The following is a 24,794-nucleotide window of genomic DNA, read 5'->3' as shown; positions in this document are numbered from 1 at the left end:
GGAGAAATTGCGTAACAAATTTTAGGGTGCTTTTTCTCCTATTACCCCTTGTGAAAATAATATGTTTTTCTCATTTGTAACTTCTATGTAACACATGGGGTCAAAATGATTACTATACCCCTAGATAAATTACTTGAAGGGTACACCCAAAATGGTGTCACTTTTTGGGCGTTTCCTTTGTACTGGTACTTTAGGGGCTCAACGAATGAGACATGGTGCCTAAAAAACATCATAATAAAATTGAGGCCCTAAATTCCGTAAGGTGCTCCTTCATTTCTGAGGACTGTGTTTCAGTCAACTGGCGCATAAGTGGCACATATGGGGTATTTATACAAATTGCAGAATCAGGGTAATAAATATTGAGGTTTGCTTTGTTGTTATTTTGGTTGCACTTTTGAAAAAAAATATTTTTTTTTGAGCAATTTAGAGGACTTACAAGTTTAGTAATCATTTTATACATTTTGAAGTACATTTGGTTTTCCTGCACCAAGCCAGGTTTTCAGAGGCTCATAGGTGTCAGAATGGTGGAAACCCCCACAAGTGACCCCATTTTGCAAACTACACCCCTTAAGGTATTTATTAAGGGGTGTTGTAAGTATTTTGACCCCACAGTTTTTTTGTAAGAATTCATGCAAAGCAGGCGTAAAAAAATATAATCTCACTTTTTTCATAAAAGTATCACTTTGAAGACCGATTTCTTTGTAAAGCGACCATGAGAATGAAGAAACACACCCCAAAATCTATCACCCTGTTTCTCCTGTTTTCAAAAATGCCCACATTGTGACCCTAATGCATTGCCTGGACACACGGCAGGGCCCGAAAGGAAGGGAACACCCGGAGACTTTCAGGTCTCATATTTTGCTTGAAAATGTTTTAGGCCCTACTGTATATTTGGAGAGGTTTTGAGCTACCAGAACGATAGAAACTCCCCATAAACGACCCCATTTAGTAAACTAGACCCCTTAAGGTATTTATCTAGGGGTGTACTGAGTATTTTGACCCCACAGTTTTTTACTAAATTTAATGCATAGCAGGTGAAAAAAAATAAAAAATCACTTTTTCCATAAAAATATAAATTTGAAGACCGATTTCTGTGTAAAGCGACCATAAGAATGAAGAAACACACCCCAAAATCTATCACCCTGTTTCTCCTGTTTTCAAAAATTCCCCCATTGTGACTCTAAGGCCTCATTTACACGAGCGTGTGCGTTTTGCGCGCGCAAAAAACGCTGCGTTTTGCGCGCGCAAAAGGCACTTGGCAGCTCCGTGTGTCATCCGTGTATGATGCGCGGCTGCGTGATTTTCACGCAGCCGCCATCATAGAGATGAGGCTAGTCGACGCCCGTCACTGTCCAAGGTGCTGAAAGAGCTAACTGATCGGCAGTAACTCTTTCAGCACCCTCGACAGTGAATGCCGAACACAATATACACCAACCTGTGAATAAAAAAAGACTTTCATACTTACCAAGAACTTCCTGCTTCCCCCAGTCCGGGCTCCCGGCCGTTGCCTTGGTGACGCGTCCCTCTCTTGTCATCCGGCCCCACCTCCCAGGATGACGCCGCAGTCCATGAGACCGCTGCAGCCTGTGATTGGCTGCAGCCTGTGCTTGGCCTGTGATTGGCTGCAGCTGTCACTTGGACTAAACTGTCATCCCGGGAGGTCGGACCGGAGTTATCGGTAAGTCAGAACGTCTTTTTTTTTTTACCGGTTCATGGATTTTCGGAGCGGAAGTCACTGTCCATGGTGCTGAACCAGTTTAACGCTTTCAGCACCGTGGACAGTGACTGTCTCCTGACGTCGCGTACCCGAACATTTTTTACCGGTTTCGGTCAAAACGAGTTTGGCCGAACCCGGTGAAGTTCGGTGCGCTCATCTCGAATTTGACACTCCGTTTGGATGTTTGTAAACAGAAAAGCACGTGGTGCTTTTCTGTTTACATTCAGGAGTTTGACAGCTCTTGCGCGAATCACGCAGTTCGCACGGAAGTGCTTCCCTGCGGCATGCGTGGTTTTCACGCACCCATTGACTTCAATGGGTGCGTGAGTGCGCGAAAAACGCACGATTATAGAACATGTCGTGAGTTTTTTTCTGCGCACACGCGCTGAGCGCAATTCACGCATCGTCTAAACTGCCCCATTGACTAATATAGGTGCGTACGACATGCGTGCAAACCACGCGCGTCGCACGCGCGTATATTACGTTCGTGTAAATGAGGCCTAATGCGTTGCCTGGACACACAGCAGGGCTTGAAAGGAAGAGAGCACCCGGAGGCTTTCAGGACTCATATTTTGCTTGAAAATGTTTTAGGCCCCACTGTATATTTGGAGAGGTTTTGAACTACCAGAACGATAGAAACTCCCCATAAACGACCCCATTTAGAAAACTAGACCCCTTAAGGTATTTATCTAGGGGTGTATTGAGTATTTTGACCCCACAGTTTTTTGCTAAATTTAATGCATATAAGGTGAAAAAAAATAAAAATATCACTTTTTTCATAAAAGTATCACTTTGAAGACCGATTTCTGTGTAAAGCGAACATGAAAATTAAGAAACACACCCCAAAATCAATCACCCGGTTTCTCCTGTTTTCAAAAATACTCTCATTGTTGCCCCAATCTGCTTATTAGACGTGTGGCTGGGCCAAAAAGAGAGGGAGCACCCTTTGGCTTTCAGGGCACAATTGAATAAATTCTAGGCCCCATATCATGCATTTAGAGGCATTGAGCTGCCTGAACAAAACAAAAAAAACACGCAGAAATGACCCCATTTTAAAAACTGAACCCCTAAAGGTATTCATCTAGTGGTGTAGTGGGCATGCGGACCAAAAATTTTTTAAAGGAGGAAATAATGGGTATCATTTCAGACACTATGGGTATATAATGTTTTCTTCAAACTCTTATTACGTTTCCACATGAAATAGAGGAGACGTGGTAGAAGGTTATTTTGTTAGAAATATGCCACATTAATAAATTTGTGCGGCATACAGAAGAGAAGTGAAGCCGTGTATTCATAATGGATACATGTCGCTATAGACGTATTTGGCTGTACTTATGACTATGTCTTGCTGAAGAAGCAGTTGGTGCCATTATGATGTCATTGTGGACAGAATTCTGTCCTAATATAAAATCAGTCAGAGAGGAAAAAATAAACTGTACTGGAGTGACGGGCAATATCTTCAGACAAATGGAGGAAAATGTATCCAACTATGTTGCAAACTCGAGTCTGTTCACTAGATAGAAGAACACCTGCAGGGCTGCCATGACAAGATTTTTTTTTTCAGTGACTGGTTGTACAACGTCTCTTTAGCTCCATCAATCCTTATGAGGGACGAATGTGCCAAGTGACGCGGTACACCATAACAGGCCCCTGCCCGGCAAGGTAGGAACCGCTATGTGCACAAAACAACCAATCACCTACAGAATATATAAAGGGACAGTGTCCAAAACCATCTATAGAAACAGTAAAGGATCACTAATCCCCAAAATTATGTCAGTATTTCCATAAGAACCGTAACAAAGCCCATGGTGTATTGATAAGGAACAGCTCGATTATTAGAGATCCTCCAAAAAAAAAATATCATGCCCGTATCACGGTACAGAATTAGGAATGTAACAGCCGTATGTGACAGGACATAGTCATAAGAAAAAGGAAATACATCCCCAATTTATTCTTGTAACCATTGCTAAAATGCACGACTTCCACTAATTCAGGGGCGGCACGGGCCGCAGGTGTTGGATTTATCTACTAATAAATGCAATGCCCACATTTATTTTTTATTTCAAGAACACTTGTGGGGTCCATGTTCTGAATAGACAGATGTGGGCTCCTGCACAATAAACTGTATTCATTTGTGAGTGATCAAGTCCTGGATTTAATTGTCCAAGAAATGTATAAAAAAAAAAAAAAATCAAAAAAGGGGAAAATTAGTTTTACAGTCTGAAATAAATACTTTACTACCTCCCCGTGAGAATCCCTCCCTCCCTTGGAAAGCTCAGTAACGAAAAATAAAATATGAATAAATGAAATTGACTCCCTAAAAAGAATCCCCCCCACCACACCCTTTTTGGTGTTCCCTAAATTATAGATAAAATTAATAATTAGAAACGGTGTGGTAGGTCTCAAAACAGGGGTAGTTGCACGGGCCTGGATTTGAAGGGCACATGGGGCAGTAAAACCGGGTATCCCTCCTCCTTCCGTGTTTACTGCACACCCGGCATCTCCTTTGGGGGTATTCCTTACTCTCAGTGGCAGGGACGGGGTGAAGGAAGTGGCGCTCAGTGAGCCTTTTAACATTCTCCGACTCAAAGGAGTCTCCATGTGCGGGGGAGTCAAACAGGAGGTGCTCTATAATTTTCTCCTGATACTGGAGGAAACTGAGCGTTCCCTGGGTCTTATAGAGCACATAACTATTGTAAGTGGCCATCTGGATAAGGTAGATCGCTACCTTTTTATACCAGGCCCTAGTTTTGCGCTTGACCAGGTACGGTTGTAGGACCTGGTCAGATAGATCGACTCCCCCCATGAACTTGTTATAGTCCACCACGCAGACCGGTTTCCTCTTATCAGAGGTAGCGCCCCTCTCTCTTACTGCCACTGTGGTGTCCTCGTGCACGGTGGAGAGCATGTACACGTCCTTTTTGTCACTCCATTTTATTGCGAGTAACTGGTCACTGGTGAATGAGAGTGACGCACCCCTTACTAGTCGCCTGGACACCAGCTGTTGAGGGAAGCCGACTCTATTTTTTCGTACTGTCCCACAGGCCCCTGTATTCGCAGCATGGAGGGACTTATACAGGGGGACACTGGTGTAGTAGTTGTCGGTGTACACATGGTACCCTTTCTGTAGGAATGGCACCATGAGTTCCCAGACAATTTTCCCACTAATGCCAATATCCTCTGGGCATCCTGGGGGATTAAGGTGGCGGTCCCTGCCCTCATATATAAAAAAGGCACAGGTGTAGCCCGTTGTGCTAACGCACACCTTATAGAGTTTCACTCCGTATCGGGCTCTTTTGGAGGGGATATATTGGCGAAACGATAGACGGCCCTTGAAGGCCATAAGGGACTCGTCTACCGCTATTTTTTGGCCTGGGGTGTACAAATTTAGAAAAGACTCAGATAGGAGGGAGATGAGGGGTCTCAACTTGTTGAGGCGATCATGGCCTGGGTCACTTCTTGGGGGGATTTGGGAGTTGTCCGAGAAGTGCATGAAGCGCATTAGCGTCTCATAGCGCGTTCGGGTCATGACAGCAGCAAATACAGGGGTGCTGTGGATAGCGCTGGTAGCCCAGTAGGAGTGGATAGACGTTTTTTTTACTATCCCCATATTTAGGGTAATTCCCAAAAAATGTTTCATTTCACAGACGGTTGTGGGGATCCATCCTCTGGAATAGTAAGAACTGGGATTTTGGGTGACAAATTGCCTGGCGTATAAATTCGTCTGCTGGACGATTAGTTCCAGGACCTGATCGCCTATAAACAAATTAAAAAAATTATAGGGGGTAAAATTTGTGACATCAGAGTTGATGCCTGGAGTCGCTGTAAATGGCGGAATTTGGGGGGAGAAAGAAACTGCAGGATCCCACATTGCGGGAGGGACTGCAGTACTAGGCCCGGCTCCTGACGCTTCACCGGTGACCGCTGCGTCCACCACCATAGGGCTGGGGGGTCCAGTGGCAGAAGCAGAACTTGTGTCGCTTTCTGAGCCAAGTTCTGCTTCTGACGCAGTGTCCGTATCACTGCCGGAACCGCTAGAGCATAGCATGGCGTATGCCTGCTCTGCAGAGAACATTCTGCGGCTTCTGCGGTTCAAAATTTTATAACACTAAACTAACAAGTCCATTTTTTATTTTTTTGTATTTTAAATTTTTGGGGGATTTTTTTTTTTCTTATATAATATAGACACAACACGAACGTAAAAAAATAAAAAAATACGGTAAACCGCAGTTAATTACAGCAACTAAAACTAATTCAGCGGAAAAAAATAAGAATGACGGAGATAACAAGTAAATACGGGTAATCTGGCGTGATTACGGGTAATCTGGGGTGATTACGGGTAATCTGGGGTGATTATGGACAATATCGGAACACTGGCGAGTAAGTATGTGGTGTATTTCACAGTATAATACAGCACAAGATTTCTATAGTATTTCTCTCTCTCCTCTCACAGATCAACTACAGTGAGAGGAGGGAGGGAAAGAGCACAAATCTTGTGCTGTATTGTGTAAATATGGGTATATCACAGTGACCATATGATCAGGGACCAATTATCAGGGTCCCTGATCAGTTTCTATGTACAGGCAGAATAGCTGTCTTATGTGACTGCGCATGCGTGCGCCATTTTCTTTTTTTTCCCGGCAGTTAGGGACGGGGGGGGGGGGGGGCACGGGGGGACGACGGGGGACACGATCGGAGGCAGCAGGGGGCCTAAGAAGCAGTTTTTTTATCTCCTCTCACCAAACATACATGGTGAGAGGAGATAAAATCATAATTTGCTGAGGCACATTTATTGTAAAGGCGGTCGCCGGTATTCGTTGAATACCGGCGATCGCCGGTATGGGGACCGCAAACAGCGGTCCCCAGTCACTGCTCCCAGCCCTCAGCTACCTCCGGCAGCTGAGAGCAGGGAGCTAAACCTCCCCCAGCGGCGCTATTTTATTCTGATGCCGTAACGTAAAAAGTCTATGGCATCGGAATAAAGCCCGTTAGTGACCGACGTAGAAACACGATGGGTCGGTCACTAACGGGTTAATATATATGCTACCATAGTTTGTTAGACGCTTGTGTTGCACTCCAATATATATATATATATATATAATTTTTTTTTCTCTTTCCAGCGGTGCCTGCCTTTCCCCTTTTGGTCTGTAACCCTATCGAATGAGAACTCCGCTTACTTGTGACATATTTTCATGTGACAGTCTCATCCAGGACAACTCAAAACAATGATGGACTGTTCTATCGCGTCTGTAGCATCTGGTCTCTCCAGCAACCATCCATAAAAAGTAGGTCAACTTATCTCTCAGACTTATGGCTGCTTAAGTTAACGCTTTCTTTTGAAGGAAATGCACGAAACATTTTGCATTAGGATAATTTGTTTGTCCACAAATTTCTTCTATTAACTACAATGAGCAGTGGTCAAAGTAAAAGTAGAATACTTTCCGTTGGGGCTGAACACAAGGAAGAGAAAGTTTATTGCAGTTAGGTTTTGATTGTGAAACAACATTAAAGAGAATGTGTCGCTAGAAAAACCTTTTTTTTTTTTTTAGTTAAACAATTAGTGTATAGGTGATGAAACATTGTTCTAATTTTTTTTTTTTTTCACGAGTCAGGAAATATTATAAATTAGATTCTAATTTATAATATTTCCCAGCGCTGGTCACTAGATGGAGCAATTCCCAAAATTGCAGCATTGCATGTGGTAAAGCAACCACCTTGCTTTATGCTGCAAAATTTGAGAAAACTCACTCGCTCTAGTGAGCTCTCAGAATCCCCCCTCCTTTATCCTGGCTAGTGCCGGGAGAAACGAGGGGATTGAACGGTCAAACCTCCTACACTGTGTGTCGCCATTTTTTGAGCTAACACACAGTGTAGTAGGTTAACATACAGTAGTAAACACACACTAAAACACGAACATACAGAGAAATAACTTACCTGCTCCTGCCGCCGCCGCTCCCTCCGGTCCGTCCGCTCCGTCTGCTACTGCCGCTCCAAGTGCACAAGTCCGGAAGCCGCGACCGGAAGTAGTAATCTTACTGTCCGGCCGCGACTTCCGGTCCACAGGAAAATGGCGCCGGACGTCGCACAGTTCAACTTGGACGGTGTGGGAGCGGCGCATGCACCGTTCCCACACAGACGGCGTACAGCATAGTGGATGGAACGGGCCCCGTTCGCATTCACTATGGGACTGTATGTGCCGTATTCCATGTCTGTATGTGTCGTTAATCGACACATACAGAAATGGAAAAAAAAATGGCAGCCCCCATAGGGAAGAAAAAGTGAAAGAATAAAAAAAAAGTAAAACACAAACACACAAATAAATAAAAAAAATTTTAATAACACACTAAAGTCAAATTGATCTAAAATTTTTTTTTTTCGTGACACTGGTCCTTTAAAGATTACATTGTTTGGTATAGACAATGCAGCACACTCATGGACTACTCAGACTGCATCAGTGTACATTTAGGGTATGTTCACACGGCCAAATTTCAGACGTATACGAGGCGTATTATGCCTCGTTTTACGTCTGAAAATACGGCTCCAATACGTCGGCAAACATCTGCCCATTCATTTGAATGGGTTTGCCGACGTACTGTGCAGACGACCTGTTATTTACGCGTCGTCGTTTGACAGCTGTCAAACGACGACGCGTAAAAATACAGCCTCGTCAAAAGAAGTGCAGGACACTTCTTTGGACGTTTTTGGAGCTGTTTTCTCATAGACTCCAATGAAAACAGCTCCAAAAACGGACGTAAAAAACGGTGCAAAAACGGCGCGAAAAACGCCGCGAAAAATGCGAGTTGGTAAAAAAACGTCTGAAAAACAGGGTCTGTTTTCCCTTGAAAACAGCTCTGGATTTTCAGACGTTTTTGTTGACTACGTGTGAACATACCCTTAGGCTGGATTCACACGAGCATATTCGGTCTGTAAAGGACGGAGCGTATTTCGGCCGCAAGTCCCGGACCGAACACACTGCAGGGAGCCGGGCTCCTAGCATCATAGTGATGTACGACGCTAGGAGTCCCTGCCTCTCCGTGGAACTACTGTCCCGTACTGAAAACATGATTACAGTACGGGACAGTTGTCCTGCAGCGAGGCAGGGACTCCTAGCATCGTACATAACTATGATGCTAGGAGCCCGGCTCCCTGCACTGTGTTCGGTCCGGGACTTGCGGACGAAATACGTTCCGTCCTTTACGGACCGAACATGATCGTGTGAAGTTTTTTTTACAATAGCAGACTATGGGCGACATATGCAGCTGTATGGCTGTGAAAGTGAGTCAAATGTGTTTGTGACTCCATTTTGAAAGTATAGTGATCTGACCATATCTTGCACGGAGTATCCATCTTGTCTTAAAGAATCCATTTTGTGTTTGAAGAATCAGCTGTTTCTTAAACAGAAGTAAATTCATGCTGGTGGATTGTCTGAATAATTATAGGTTTTTATTTCTTAGGGCCGGTTCACATTAGTGTTAGCTTTCCGTTGAGGAGTTCAGTCAACTGCGCTATTGATTCCATCGAAAAAAACGGAATCCTGCCGTAATGGTGACAAACGGAAACCATTAGCAATGTTTCCGTCACCATTGATATCAACGGTGATGCAAACGGAAGCTAAGGTTTACATTTGACTTTCCGTTGAGGGGTTCACTCGATGGAAACCTCCGACGGAACCCCTCAACGGAAAGCCAACGCTGAAGTGAACAGGCCCTTAGCTAATGTTATGATTCCTTGTTATGGAGAATATAGCTAAATATTTACCAGTTCTTTCGAGTCTGCCGCCCCATACCATCTGGGAATACAGTTTGTTTACCATTGTTGTTATGGGGAATAGACTGGAGATATGGCAGCTGTGGGGTCTTTATGACCCATCAGTTCGTGACGATGCACGTTATGGGAAATTGTAGTCTTACATGTAAAAAGCCTTTCATGCTTGTGATTGGCTCAGCACGAACAACTCCCCATTGTATGTAATTGGCTGAGCTAGAGCCAACGTCACATTGTAAACGATTGGCTGACCTCAAAGCTACTCCCCTTTTGAAAGATATTATTGTAATTGCATTTTTACAATAAAGTAGAGAAGCATATTTTTGGGTACACAAAGCATTGTCTCTTACTTCTCTCCGATATATCGATATAACATATGGATTTGGCTCTGGATAACTGTACTGAATGGTGTCAGTTGACACACCCACACAATCCTTCAGTTTAACCCCTTAATGACCGGGCCATTTTGCACGTTAATGACCAAGGATTATTTTTTGTTTTTTCACGGTCGCATTCCAAGAGTCGTAACTCTTTTTTTATTCCGTCGACATAGCCGTATAAGGGCTTGTTTTTTGCAGGACGAGTTGTATTTTGTAATTGTACCATTTTTAGATGCTTATAATATATTGATTAACTTTTATTAACTTTATTTTAGGAGAGAATTGAAAATAAGCAGCTATTCCAGCATTGATTTTCACGTTATAAGTTTACGCCGTTTACTATGCAGCGTAAATAACATGTTAACTTTATTCTGTGGGTCGGCACGATTACAGGGATACCAAATATGTAAAGGTTTTATATGTTTTTCCTACGTTTGCACAATAAAAACCCTTTTAGAAAAAAATTACTTGTTTTTGCATCGCCGCGTTCCAAGAGCCGTAACGTTTTTATTTTTCCGTCGATGTGGCCGTATGTGGGCTTGATTTTTGCGGGCCAATGTGTAGTTTTTATTAGTACTATTTTGGGGTACATAGAACTTATAGATTAACTTTTATTTTATTTTTTATGGGGGGAATGGGAGAAAAGAGAGAATTTTGACGTTGTTTTTTGCGTTTTCTTTGGACGCCGTTCATCCGGCGGTTTAATTAATATGTTCATTTTATTGGTCAAGTTGTTACGAACGCGGGGATACCATATATGTGTATGTGTGATTTGTTTTGACCGTTTTACTAAATAAAACCACTTTTTGGGCCAAAAAAGTAGTTTTATTTGACTTTGACTGTAATTATTTTTATTTTTTTTTCACAAACTTTATTTAACTGTTTTACTTTTTTTTTTTTAGTCCCACCAGGGGACTTCACTATGCGATGTGCCGATCGCATATATAATGCTTTGGTATACTTAGTATACCAAAGCATTATTGCCTGTCAGTGTAAAACTGACAGGCAACCTGTTAGGTCATTCCTCCGGCATCGCCTAACAGGCAGATGCTGAAGGCAGACCTGGGGGTCTTTGTTAGACCCCCGGCTGTCATGGAAACCCGACGGCGACCCGCGATTTGTTTGCGGGGGCGCCGATCGGGTGACAGAGGGAGCTCCCCCCTCTGTCAAACACATTAAATGCCGCTGTCACTATTGACAGCGGCATTTAATGGGTTAAACTGCCGGAATCGGCGCGCGCTTCGATTCCGGCAGTTGCAGCAGGAGCCAGGCTGTGTATAACAGCCGTGCTCCTGCCGCTGATCGCGTGGGTACAGTCTCAGTACCCGCGCCATCACAGGACGGATATATCCGTCCTCCTGCGCGAACTAGCAGCTGCTGAGGACGGATATATCCGTCCTTCGGCGTTAAGGAGTTAATATATTTTGGCCAGGATTGCATCAACAATAGCATACAGTCACATACATTGGATGTATACGTCTGTTTAGTTACTTACTAATGTAGTGTCTGTAGCTAAAATGTCTCTAAGGCTGGATTTACACGAGCATGTGCGTTTTGCGCGCGCAAAAAATGCGGATTTTTGCGAGCGCAAAATGTATTTAACAGCTCCGTGTGGCAGCACCATATGGTGCGCGGCTGCGTGATTTTCAATTATGACACTCTGTTTGTATGTTTGTAAACAGAAAAGCACGTGGTGCTTTTCTGTTTACATTCATAGTTTTACTGCTGTTGCGCGAATCACGCTCGTCACACGGAAGTGTACGTGATGCGCGATTGGGTGCGCGATACGCAAACAACGCACAAATATAGAACATGTCGTGAGTTTTACGAAGCGGACACAAGCTGCGCAAAAATCAGACTGTCTGCACGGCCCCATAGACTAACATAGATCCGTGCGACACGCGTGAAAATCACTCGCGTTGCACGGATGTATTACACGTTCGTGTAAATAAGCCCTAAGTCAGTCTCACCTGCAGTCACATGACCATGCTCCTTGTGTTTATTTCCTCTGCTTGTGTGACGTTCTGCACATGAAATACATGGTGATCCCCACTCTCCCCCCCCCTCCCCCCACATCATATGTCTCTTATCTACACTGCTCCCTGCTTCCCCCCCTCCTTCCATATCGCTGGAGGGATCATGTTTCACATGCTGGACAGCAGATTATACAGAGCTGTGTATTAGTAGCAGAAGGTAATTACAGCACTACCTTACACCTTGTAATAGAGGGGCATGCAGGCAGCTGCAAATATAAACAATGTCTGTAAGAGGGTAGAGGAATTATGGGAGCTGCAATCTTTTAAACTGTAGTCCCGTCCGCAGCAAGCCCTAGCAAAATGAAAACAGTGCTGCACAGAGATGGGCAAGATAATGAAAATTAAAAATAACTACTTCTGAGGTATGGTGTCATCATGTAGTGACAATTTAGACACATATAGGTACTTTTCTGTGTTTTTCAAAGGCTCAGAAAACTCATTTCAAACAAAGACAGTTGGGTCATTATAAAATATTCTTGAGTGTAGTCAGAAGATGGCAGCTATGGGTCTATGTTGTTATATGTAGTCAGAGGAGGGCTGCTATGGGTCTGTTTGTAAAGACAACACTAGCAATCCTAGTAAAGTCAGAAGTGGCACCCTAAAATTGGATTGCGTATTGTGATCCTTGTCACGGATTTTGGTAAAATTCACAGCCTTTGACAGAGGTCATTAGCATTATTTAATAAAAGATGATGCTTTTGTATACAAGGATGCGGACCCCTGTATTTGTGGTTTGCCTTTAGGCTGAATAAGTTGACAGGGGCAATATTCGGATGTAATGGAAATCTCCAAGCAAATTGTTTCTCGGGAACAAATGAGGGCTGTATGGTGTGACATATTGTTATGGCCCTTTTACACGGGCCATTGATCGAGATCAATGGGCATTATGGCATGTTTAGATGGCAGTAGTCTCCCACTCTTTACAGAGACTCTCTTCTCGATTGGAGGACCACTCACTATTAACTCTGTATATCCTAATAGGACATACTGTACAGTTGTAAGAAAATATAATTACCTGGAGTTACCTGGATTTCTGCGTTGGTTACTAATAAAATGTTGTCTATTTGTTATCTAAATTCCCTTTTACATCGGCCGGTGCAGCGAGACATCGTTGATTGACGCCGTTTGCTCCCGTCACACGGAGCTATGGATGGGGACGAGCGGTGGTTACTCGGATCGCTCGTCCCCATCCATTATTATCATGTCGGCAGCGCGTCTCCCTGTTTACACAGGGAGATGTGCTGCTGACAACGATAATATTTAACTTTTTTAAAACTATACGACCAGCAGACGATCGAGCGTTTGCTCGTTCATCTGCTGATCATTCCCCTGTTTACACAGGGCAATTATCGGGAACGAGCGTTCTATGAAACCCCCTTTGGTCACAATTATAGACAAATACAGTCTAACAAAACTAATAACACACAAACAGTTGCACTGTTCATGTCTTTTCTTGAGCACATTGAGTAAATAGTCTCAGTGCAGAGAGAAAAAGTTAGTGAACCTGTGTTAATTCACTTCTCCGAGAGCTGATTGGCAAAAGGTGTTTCAATTAAGGAGATGAGATTGGAAGTGTGGGTTTCACAGGTGCATTGCCCATTAAATAAAAAGCACACAAAGTCTGGTTACAGACAGAAGCTCAGTGCTCTGCGACCTTGGGCTGTGATCGTCTCTCCTAGTCAGCCTGGGGTCACATAGAACAGCTAGGTGTGTTCAGCTTAAAAAAAGAATGCCGATCACAGCTAGAGGTGCACAGCTGAGCGCTTCTTCACCTTTGATTCAGTGACGTTGGGGCTCTCAGCACCAGGATTTCCACTAATCAAAACTTCTGACATGTCTCTATGACATATCAAAAGTTTTTTGAAAGTGGAGATACTCTTTAAATCTAATTGATGAAACTAAAATGAAATACATGACATTTCCTGTAAAGCGAGTCGGTCATGAAATTTGAGGCTAACAAACGTCTGACACCGCTTGTTAGCAATAGGGTAAAGGAATAGGAACATACAAGTGTTGAAGATCTTAAGGCTTGCATCAGGGTAAAATATAAGTGTGAGATATGCAATTAAGGTTGGAGTTCCACCAAACCACGAACTGCCCGACATCTAGAGCCCCAACGCCTCCCTTCTGCAGTTGTGTCTCAGCTTGTATAAGGCTACATTCACACGAGCGTATCAGATTCATGCGCGTTTTTCTGCTCCATTATGCATCAGTGTGCTTTGCGAGGGGCATGCGTTATTCACGCACTCACAAAGCACATCTTTTTTTTATTATTTTCAATTGAATTGGTGTAAATCACGCACAGCACACGGATGTGCATCCGTGTGTTGTGCGTAATATTTACGCACTCATTGACTTCAATGGGCGATAGGTGCATGAAAAACGCACCAATATAGGACATGCAATGAGTTTTACGCAAAGGACACACGCTGCGTGGAAACGCCTGCATATGTGAACGGCCCCATTGAATCAATGGGTCCGTGTGCTGGATTTCCCTGCGCACCACACGGACGTTATTCACGTTCGTCTGAATGAGCCCTAACGGTGAAGACAAGCAAAACCGTTGATCAACTGGAGAGGGGAGTTCTTAGAGTTCAGCACACCTAATTTTCATGTGGAGCATGACTAAATAAAAGGGTCCAGGAAAAAAGAAAAAACAGCGCTGGAATCAGGGAGACCGCACTATTCAGGTCAGTAAACCAGTTCAACTTATATGACCTAGTGAACGATCTTCTTTAAGTAGTCTACCAATTATCTCCGCATAAATTTGTGTCTGTAAACGCTGTATTAGCGATCGCTAATACAAATATCTGCTCGTGGAAAATGTGCCTAAAACAGGATGTCAGCTCTAGTGGCCAGTGTGAAAACTGGAATGATGCAAGATTTTTTTGGTGTAGTCACATATTAAATAATAAAAAAAAAACTCCAAAGATTAAAAAAACCAAAAAAAAACCAGTTAGAATAAAAACCTGATATAAATAATATGTATTTTGCTTCCTTTTTTCCATACCTTGGTTGAACTTGATGGACATACAGTATGTCTTTTTTCAACCTATGTAATTTTTTAATGACATTCCTTTAAGGCTACTTTTAGGCCTGATTTACACGAGCGTGTGCGTTTTGCGCACGCAAAAAACGCGGCGTTTTGCGTGCGCAAAATGCACTTAACAGCTGCGTGTGTCATCAGTGTATGATGCGCGGCTGCGTGATTTTCGCGCAGCCGCCATCATTATGACACTCCGTTTGGATGTTTGTAAACAGAAAAGCATGTGGTGCTTTTCTGTTTACATTCATCCTTTTGAAAGCTGTTGCGCGAATCACGCAGTTCGCACGGAAGTGCTTCCGTGCGACCTGCGTGGTTTTCACCCACCCATTGACTTCAATGGGTGCGTGATGCGCGAAAAACGCTGAAATATAGAACATGTCGTGAGTTTTACGCAGCGCACTCACGCTGCGTAAAACCCACGGACTGTCTGCACTGCCCCATAGAGCAATATAGGTGCGTACGACACGCGTGAAAAGCACGTGCGTCGCACGCGCGTATATTACGCTCGTGTAAATGAGGCCTTATACGGCAGTAGTTAGGTCAGTATAATTCCCAATCGAATTCCCTTGGCGACCCCTTAAAAGGGGTTTTCCCATCTTAGACATTTATGGCATATCCACAGAATATGCGATTAATGTCCGATAGATGCGGGACTGGGACCCACACCTATCTCTAGAACGGGGCCCCCTAAACACCGTTCTAACTTGCTCGGCTCCTGCTGCTGACCGGTCACTTCCTAATTAGGTGGTCAGGAGACACAAACAGCCGAGATCACTGAGCTACGCTGTTTCCATAACTCCCACAGAAGTGAATGGGAGTTACGGAAATACCGTAGCTCCCCATTCTAGAGGTAGGTATGGGTCCCAGAGGTGGTACCCGCATCTACCATTTATGGCATATCCTGTTGCTCCATTGTCATAGACATTAAAAATGGGGCAACTGCAGCTCCATTCCAGCTCCTCCTCCCCATGAGAGTTGCAGTGAGGTGGATCTGGGGGGCTCAAGAACCCCCTTTTCACAATCGGAGGGTCTCCCAGTGGTGGGACTCCCAGCTATCAGAAAATGTACACCTATCCTGTGGATAGGTGATAACTTATGATTTAGGGAATACCCCGTTAAGCTCTCCTTAGAGAACGCTGCCAGTTTCTCCCCTCTGCTCTGAGTGATCTCCAGATTGGACGCTAGAGCTGTCACTCAGAGCAGAGAGTGGCACTTGCGACCACGGTGCTGGGGGGACTAAATGGTGGTTGCTCAGTCATGCAACAGTTATCGTTGCACTCCACACCCCCTATTCTATTTAGCGCGGTCAGCAGTTTTGAGAGCTCAAAACGGTTGACAGATCCCTTTGAACTGGTTTTCCGGAACAAAATAAAAATTTTGCTAAAGGCATGGAATATGATAAAATAATTACTCACCTAGTAAATCCGCCACCATTCAAGTGGTCCCACCGTTCTTTGCTAACTGCCCTGCAGTGATGATGTGTTGACTGACATGTTGATGGCCGATATAATCAATCACTGGCCTCAGTGGTGATGAAGCATTGCTATGGTTATTACTGCAGGACAGCTAAAGCCTCATGCACACGACTGTAGTGCTGTGCACGGCCGTGATGTTTGGCTCGGACAGCCGTGGAGTGTCACCCGCGGGCCGCCCGCAAATCGCGGGCCGTGCACATGGCCGCGTGCATTCATTTCTATGAGCCTGGACCGCAAAAACACAGCCGTAATAAGACGTCCTATCTTTTTGCGGTCCCGGCTCCTGGGAAATGCACGGACCGTGGAAACCACTGTCGTGTGCATGGGCCCATAGAAACGAATGGAACCGCAATTCACCCGCAGATTTGTGGGTGAATTGCAGCCGCATGAGGCCTTACAAAGATCCATGGGACCACTAGAGTGGCGGGAGATATACCAGGAAAGTAATGTTTCTTTTGCTATTTTATCACATTTCCTGCATTTAGCTAATTTTTATTTGGTCTTGGAAAACCCCTTTAAGCCGGAAGGTAGTTACTGTTATTGCTCCGACGCATAAAAGGGAGTATTTTTTCTAATTATAGGAAGCATTTCCACTTATTATAGTGCATGAGCAAACTGTTTATCTATCGTTGAGGAACTTTTAGTATGTAAAAGTCGTCCTTACACAGCACATCCTGTTTGTCTGAAAATCACTTCCGGAGCCGGCACACAGATGTAGATGGAGCACCGATCTATAGAATAGAGGTTTATGTGCGGTTTAAGGTGTCAGAGTCAGGATCACTTCTTCCTCCACTTGGTGACACTGATTTATTGACACTTATTACTGCATTACCTCTACAAGGCAGTACAGCTTTTGGCCCCATCAGCTATAACTACTAAGGTCACCTTATTTGTAGTTTAGGGTTAATCCGCCTTTATTGAATTTTTGATATAAGAAACAAATAGGTAATAATACTAGAACTGCATTGTAAAACTTAAGAAACAGTATAACTAAATAAAACATAAAAGCTTGGGTGAAGAGCTGACGCAGCCTCGATCTAGGACCTTCTTAACCCCTTAGTGACCAGCCTATTTTAGGCCCTAATGACCAAGCTATTTTTTGAGTTTTTCTATAGTCGCATTCAAAAAGATATAACTTTTATTTTAAATAAAACCACTTTTTATGGAAAATATTTATAATTTTTTTTTACTGTAATCTTTATTAATAATTTGTATTTAACATTTATAACTTTTTTTTTTTTTAGTCCCACTAGGGGACTTCACAGTGCTATCCTTAGATCACAGATATAATGCTTTGGTATACTTAGACAGGCAATCTATTAGGTATATACCTTTATCAGGCCCCCGGCTGTCATGGCACCCCATTGGAGGCCCGCAATTGCATTTGTAGGCCGCCGATGGGTGACAGAGCTAGCACCCTCCGTAAATTATTTAAATGCCGCTATAGACCACGGCATTTAACGGGTTAAACTGCTGCGATCTAATTAAACTTTGACTGCTACCGTTGGAGCAGGAGCCCGGCTGTCGTCAGACAGCCGAGCTCCGGCTCCAGCCTGCACGGGACACTTGCGCAGGACTTAAACTGGGCCGCCGCGAAAAGGCGACAGCCTAGGCTAAGGCCCCTTAGTGACCGTCGTGAAAAGGCGTATTGGTGGTCACTAAGGGGTTAAGCGGAGGCACAAGATATACATGCAGTACAGGAACAACGCACAATAAGACACCTTGCTGAACAATGTCACCTGTAGTTTATAGCAGACCTGTCAGTGAAAGGTTTGCTCTTCTGATTTGTAGTGTAGCTCCACAGTGGAGCACAGAGATCAGTGCACGTCAAAGCCAGCCAAGCGAAAAAGAGCTGCTCATATCATTGAAGAACACTACAGCCTATGTAATGGCTGAAAACAGGGGACAATAACGGCATATAGCCTCATAACAAGATAGACTTTAGATTGTGTCCCTTTAAATGGTCCCTTTTTTTAAAAAAAACTTTTTTTGGGTTAAGTCAATAATTGTCGTTTGTGTGGAGCTGCACAGCCAATAAGAATAGGACATCACAATTTTATAATGTATATGATCCTTTCTTTTTCTCATAAAACATGGAACATCTGGTCCCGGTTACAGAAGAGGTCATATTGACCATGAGACACTGTAAAAAAAAAATCTGAATGTAAAGAAAATATAAAGCGTTCTACAATGTGGTCATTCAGTATACTTACAGGGTGCACAATCTAGACAGCCTCTGCCCCACAATATATATATATATATTATAGGCTGTAAGATTTCACAAGGCATGGAAAGAAGGAAATGACCAGCAACCAGACAAAAGATGGATCAGCCCCACTATTCCTGTTAGGGCTGTCAGACAACACAGTGAATTGCAAGTGTCCTCAGCACAGCAGGGACGTGGCTTGGTCACTACAACAGCTAGATCAGCACACACACAACATCCACGTCGCCCCCAGGCCTGTGCAGCAAGGGGTCTAGTGACAATAGAGGCCAGCACTTACATGAGGACCCCGCGTACGAGGAGAATGGCCATTACTCCCCATCCTGACGATCCGCTTCCCGGCGGCTCCCTGGATCGCAGTGTGTCAGTTCAGCCCGCTGCCTTACTGGATGTACATGTAGTATTCCATTGATTGGCATCTGCTCTCCATTCTTAGCGGAGGAGGATGCCCCGCCCCTTATGTAAATGAGCCCGTACTCTCGCCTGGTAGTCGTGCGTGTTCCGTTCAGCCTCACATGATACAGAGCTCCCCGCCTGACACGGAGGACTGGTAGTTTTGCATGTGAGGGTCTCTATACAGATGGAGGACACGTTCTTGTTGACTGCTATGCATGCTCGTGATTTTACTTGTCCACTGTGATTTTGAGAATTTTTCTTAGGGCCTATTCACACGAACATGGGTAAACATGGACGTAAAAAACTACTGTTTTTCACGTCCGGTTTCACACGTGCGGGTCCCGTTTTCATGGATCTGTGAAAACGGAAGAAAATAGAACATGTTCTATTCTTCAACGAACCCTTCACACGGTGCATTGAAGCAATGACCGTGTGAACGGCCCCATTGAAATACATGCGTCCGTGTAACGGCCGTTTTAACGGCCGTCACACGGACGTATTCAGCGTTTGTGTGAAAATGCCCTCACTCTCATTATATTCATTTAAGAAGATCTCCAGGATATTGTTCTATAGCGGCTTAGTGTATACGTGTGCCAGTTACCCGACTATCTTCCTTTTGTTAGGGCTTGTTTAGACGAACGTGTAATACGTCCGTGCAACGCGCATGATTTTCACGCGTGTTGTACGGACCTATGTTAGTCTATGGGGGCATGCAGATAGTCCGTGATATTTGCGCAGCGTGTGTCCGCTGCGAAAAACTCACGACATGTCCTATATTTGTGCGTTGTTCGCGCGTCACGCACCCATTGAAGTCAATGGGTGCGTGAAAACCACACATGGCACACAGAAGCACTTCCGTGGGACGCGCGTGATCCGCGCAACAGCTGTCAAACTCTGAATGTAAACAGAAAAGCACCACGTGCTTTTCTGTTTACAAACATCCAGACGGAGTGTCATAATGATAGCGGCTGCGCGAAAATCACGTAGCCACGCATCATACAGGGATGACACACGCTCGTGTGAATCCGGCCTTATTGTTAACGAGGCGTTTTTATCCAGGGCAGCTTTTGGCCGCGAAGAAAAGCGCCATACTTTTTTCTTTGAGCGGTGCCCGCCTCTGACCTCCCATTGAAATCAATGGGAGGCAGAAAACCTCTGCTGTTAATTTCTGAGAGTTTTTTGCATAAGATCAACGGCCGCAGGCAAAAAACAAGGAAAGAAAGTGTTGAAACAACGCTGGCAGTTCAAAATCTGCCTCAAAAGTCTTGAAGGAATTCTGAGGCAGATTTTTTTTCTGACTGCAAAAAACTCAGTGTAAACTAGGCCTAAGGGGGGATTCACACGAGCGTGTATTCGGTCCGTGCGGGCCGCGTGGTTTTCACGCGGCACGCATGGACCAATACAAGTCTATGGGGCAGTACAGACAGTCCGTGCTTTTTGCGCAGCGTTTGTCTGCTGCGCAAAAAGCGCGACAGGTTCAATAACTCTGCGTATTTCGCGCATCACGCACCCATTGAAGTCAATGGGTGCGTGAAAATCACGCGCACCACACGGAAGCACTTCCGTGGGACGAGCGTGATTCGCGCAACAGCAGTGAAAAGGATGAATGAAAACCGAAAAGCACCACGTGCTTTTCTGTTTCCGAACATCCAAACGGAGTGTCTTTGCGATGAGCGAAGCCGGACAAGCGTACCGAACTTCACCGGGTTCGGCCAAACTCGTTTTGGCCGATCCCGGCAAAAAAATTATCGGTACGCGACGTCAGGAGATAGTCACTGTCCATGGTGCTGAAAGAGTTAAACTGTTTCAGCACCATGGACAGTGACTTGCGATCCCAAAATACATTAACCTGTAAAAAAAAACCGAAGTTCTAACTTACCGATTACTCCTGTCTCCTTCCTGCAGTCCGACCTCCCGGGATGACACTTCAGTTCAAGTGACAGCTCCAGCCAATCACAGGCCAAGCACAGGCTGCAGCCAATCACAGGCTGCAGCGGTCACTTGGACTGCTGCGTCATCCAGGGAGGTGGGGCCCGATGTCAAGAGAGGCGCGTCACCAAGGACGCGTCACCAAGGACGCGTCACCAAGGCAACGGCCGGGAAGTTCTCGGTAAGTAGGAACTTTATCTTTTTTTTTTACAGGTTTTTCGCTGTTGTGTTCGGCATTCACTGTCGAGGGTGCTGAAAGATTTAGCTCTTTCAGCACCTTGGACAGTGACGGGCGTTGACAAGCCTCATCTCTATGATGCCGGCTGCGCGAAAATCACGCAGCCGCGCATCAGACACGCATGACACACGCAGCTGTCAAATGGTTTTTGCGCTCGCAAAACGCTGCGTTGTTTGCGCGCGCAAAAACGCAACGTTCGTGTGAATCTCCCCTAAGAGTGGTAGTCACAGTGTTTGAGGTCACTCACATTTTTATGATCAGTGGAGGAACTAAAGGACAAGTTTGAGTGCAATATGAGAAAAAAATAGTACTGTATTTTTTATGTTTAGTGTTCGTTTAAATATGAAAGTATTTTTCTCATGGTGACAACCACTTTTTTAGAAATGAAACTGGCCCATTGATCAGCTGTTATCCCTGGGGGAAGTTGTGGCTAGCCATACATGTAGTATTACTTGGTGGCATTCTAAGGCTGGGTTCACACAGAGTTTTTTGAAACCGCGCCGCAAAACTCGTCAAAAACGGCCCTAGAATGCCTCCCATTGATTTCAATGGGAGGCGGAGGCGTCTTTTTCCCACGAGCGGTAAAACCGTCTCGCGGGAGAAAGAAGGGACATGCCCTATATTCGGGCGTTTACGCCTCTGACCTCCCATTGACATCAATGGGAGGCAGAGAAAGCGTATTTCGCAGAGTTTTATGCCCGCGGCACTCAATGGCCGCGGGCGAAAAACGCAGCGAGAATCGGCGTGCAGGGAGAGGAAAATGTGCCTCAAAATTCCAAACGGAATTTTGAGGCAGAATGTCCGCCTGCAAAAAACTCAGTGTGAACCCAGCCTAAGGGTATGTTCACACGCTAGACTAAAAACGTCTGAAAATACCAAGCTGTTTTCAAGGGAAAACGGCTCCTAATTTTCAGGCGTTTTTGAAGCCACTCGCGATTTTCGCAGCGTTTTTCTCTGCGTTTTTTACGGCCGTTTTTGGAGCTTTTTCCAATAGAGTCTATGAAAAACAGCTCCAAAAGTGCCCCAAGAAGTGTCTTGCACTTCTTTTTCACAGCCGTTTTTTTACGCAGCCATTTTTCAAAACGGCCGCGTAAAAAAACGGCCCATCGGAACAGAATGATGTATTTCCCATTGCAATCAAGGGGCAGATGTTTGGAGGCGTTCTGCTCCCGATTTTTCGGCCATCTACGGCCCGAAAAACGGGCGAAACTTGGCCTTGTGAAAAAACCCTTATGAATCGCCGTGCATGGAATACAAGGATGGGCCACATCCACCAGGGAGCATATGGGAGACCCACCCCTATGACGTCCATATGTGCTAATAGGTGTGACAATCCCTTTAAAGTGTGTTGTAAGAGGTAGTGGACCCCGTCGGGCCCTGTGTACTGCCCTAATGATCAAATTGTCGTTCGTCCACCCCTGAACATATGAATGGGTATATTAAATATAGGAATGAAGTTCTAAGCACTTTTTATCATTATCGGTGGTACCCAGGTTTTTCTCAGGTAACGTCACTCTATTTGTATACCGGAGACCATCATGGATGTTAGCATTTACCCTTTTACTGACTGAGGTCACTCAGGCTCTGTTCACATCTGTGTCGAAGGCTCAGTTAGTAGCTTCCTTTACAGATTCTATCATATTCTCTGGACTGAAAAGCGCAGCATGCAGCGCTATTTTGTCCGGTAAAATTACAGAAAGCAGATAGAACCCATTAAAGTCAATGGGTTCCGTCTGGCGCCGTTGGTTTCCATCATGCGACAGATCCAGCACTTCCATTTTTCCCATGGCGGAACAGAATAACGGAAAAGCGAGTTCACTACCACAGACAACTTGGTCATTAGACGGAAAAGTTCAGAGGTGCCGGGGAATGTTAGCTATAAACATAGTTTTGGAGGTATTGGCAATGTATTCAGGTGGCACAGCGATCTTCAAAAATATATTTCTGCATCACTCTCACCTATATGGTTCTTGAAACCCCTGGGTTCACCCTTCTAGGTGTGTACCTAACTACAGAATGGAGAGGGCGGCAACATTTTGTCTCGTCAAACTTGGTAAGTAGCGATTTGAAGGGGAAGGGGGGAAATATTTCACTGCCTGATAGAACGATTAAAATAAATGTTATTAAAGTATTAAACGTAAAAAAAAAGTGCTCTCAAGCCGAATACCTAAACAGGCATATCCAGATAATATCAGGAAGGAGAAACTGGGTGTCTCTATTCACTTTGCTTGCACACCCAGTCTCCCTTATTATGATATATGCTCTTGATCCACTGTCAATAATAGAAGTGTCCCTACGTGTTTCAGCACTCAATATTTATTGGCGTGCCTCATCAGGGGTCAGGAGCATATATCATAAAAAGGGAGACTGGGTGTGCAAGCAAAGTGAATAGAGACACCAAGTATCTCCTTCCTGATATTATCTGGATATGCCTGTTTAGGTATTTGACAGCACTTCTTTTACTTTTAATGCTTTAATAAAATTTATTTGAATCGTTCTATCAGGCAGTGAAATTTTTACAACTCTGCAACGAGCGGTATCCCCCTGGCGGAGGTTTCTTAGGAATTCTTCAGTGATGACGCTCCAGATCTCAGATCAGAAGCACATTTGGATTATGAAGTCGCTAAATGCATTGCCCTAGATATCCAGAAAAACCTGGAATCCACAGTGCATCCTACCCTAATGCAACTGCAAAAGGAAGTAACAGCTCATTCTTCCCGAATCACAGAGCTTGAAACTCAGGTCTCACAGCTGAAATATGGCCAGGCATCTGCACGAAAACATTTGCGTTTGGCTCTACAAGATAACAAATTGCTCACAAAAAAGGTGGATGATATTGGATACTGATCCAGACACAATAATCTACGCCTGATGGGCCTCTCAGAGTCAGTTAAATCAAGTGATCTCCAGCACTTCCGCAGTGAAATAACGTGCAGTCCAATACAAGTGAAATCCAGAATATTCATCCAAGACAATACATCATGCCCTTCCTGGATTATAACGATAAATGGTGCTTTTCTTTTTGCTGTAAAACTCCTGCACCTAATGTATAGATAGGAGGCCATACACCAGTTGCATAACACAGTATAATGCCTTTGTTTATGTCTGGGATAACACAGATGTGAGCATCACACTGGACGTAGATATTGCAATGCTCACACATTTAATTATTTAGGGTCACCCTCACGGCTCACGAGCATGCCAGCTAACCTCATCAAAAAGTGAAGTACCACACACGAGACTGAAGAGCAAGAATATTTTCCTTATCCTAGATGATGAGTCAGCATTGATTTAGTTTTAGTTGATATTACTACGGTTTCCTATGTGTTGCCAGTTGATATGTTTTAAAAGATGCAAGGACACTACCTTCTTAAGACTGTTGTATCCCATTCTGTTTGTGGATTAATGTTATGTCGCAGGGCACAACGACTGATGCACAGATGACAACTAATTTTTATTTCTCTCATCTATCTCCTCATCACATCCGCCGGACAATTTTCTTGACGATGCACAAATCACTTCTCTATCTTTCATACCTAAAATAAGCATTTGATATGCGCATAATAGCCTGGAAAGGAATTGTGTTCTC

The 24,794-nt window shown here is 44.3% G+C and overlaps 1 protein-coding gene across 1 annotated transcript in view; it reads right to left on the bottom strand.

The window, feature by feature from the left end:
• GNE (glucosamine (UDP-N-acetyl)-2-epimerase/N-acetylmannosamine kinase) overlaps positions 1-19,113 on the bottom strand; it is a 91,018-nt gene extending 71,905 nt beyond the window's left edge. Inside the window, exon 1 of the mRNA XM_075825534.1 lies at positions 18,923-19,113. Coding sequence (XP_075681649.1) covers positions 18,923-18,964 — 42 coding nt within the window. The 5' untranslated portion in view covers positions 18,965-19,113. The remainder of the gene's footprint in view (positions 1-18,922) is intronic.
• Between the last annotated feature and the right edge of the window lie 5,681 nt (positions 19,114-24,794).

This window comes from Rhinoderma darwinii, chromosome 1, assembly GCF_050947455.1.
Source record: "Rhinoderma darwinii isolate aRhiDar2 chromosome 1, aRhiDar2.hap1, whole genome shotgun sequence".
In the NCBI taxonomy this organism is placed as follows: Eukaryota; Metazoa; Chordata; class Amphibia; order Anura; family Rhinodermatidae; genus Rhinoderma; species Rhinoderma darwinii.
The sequence above is the reverse complement of the archived record's forward strand: the minus strand, read 5'-3'. Positions and strand labels throughout refer to the sequence as shown.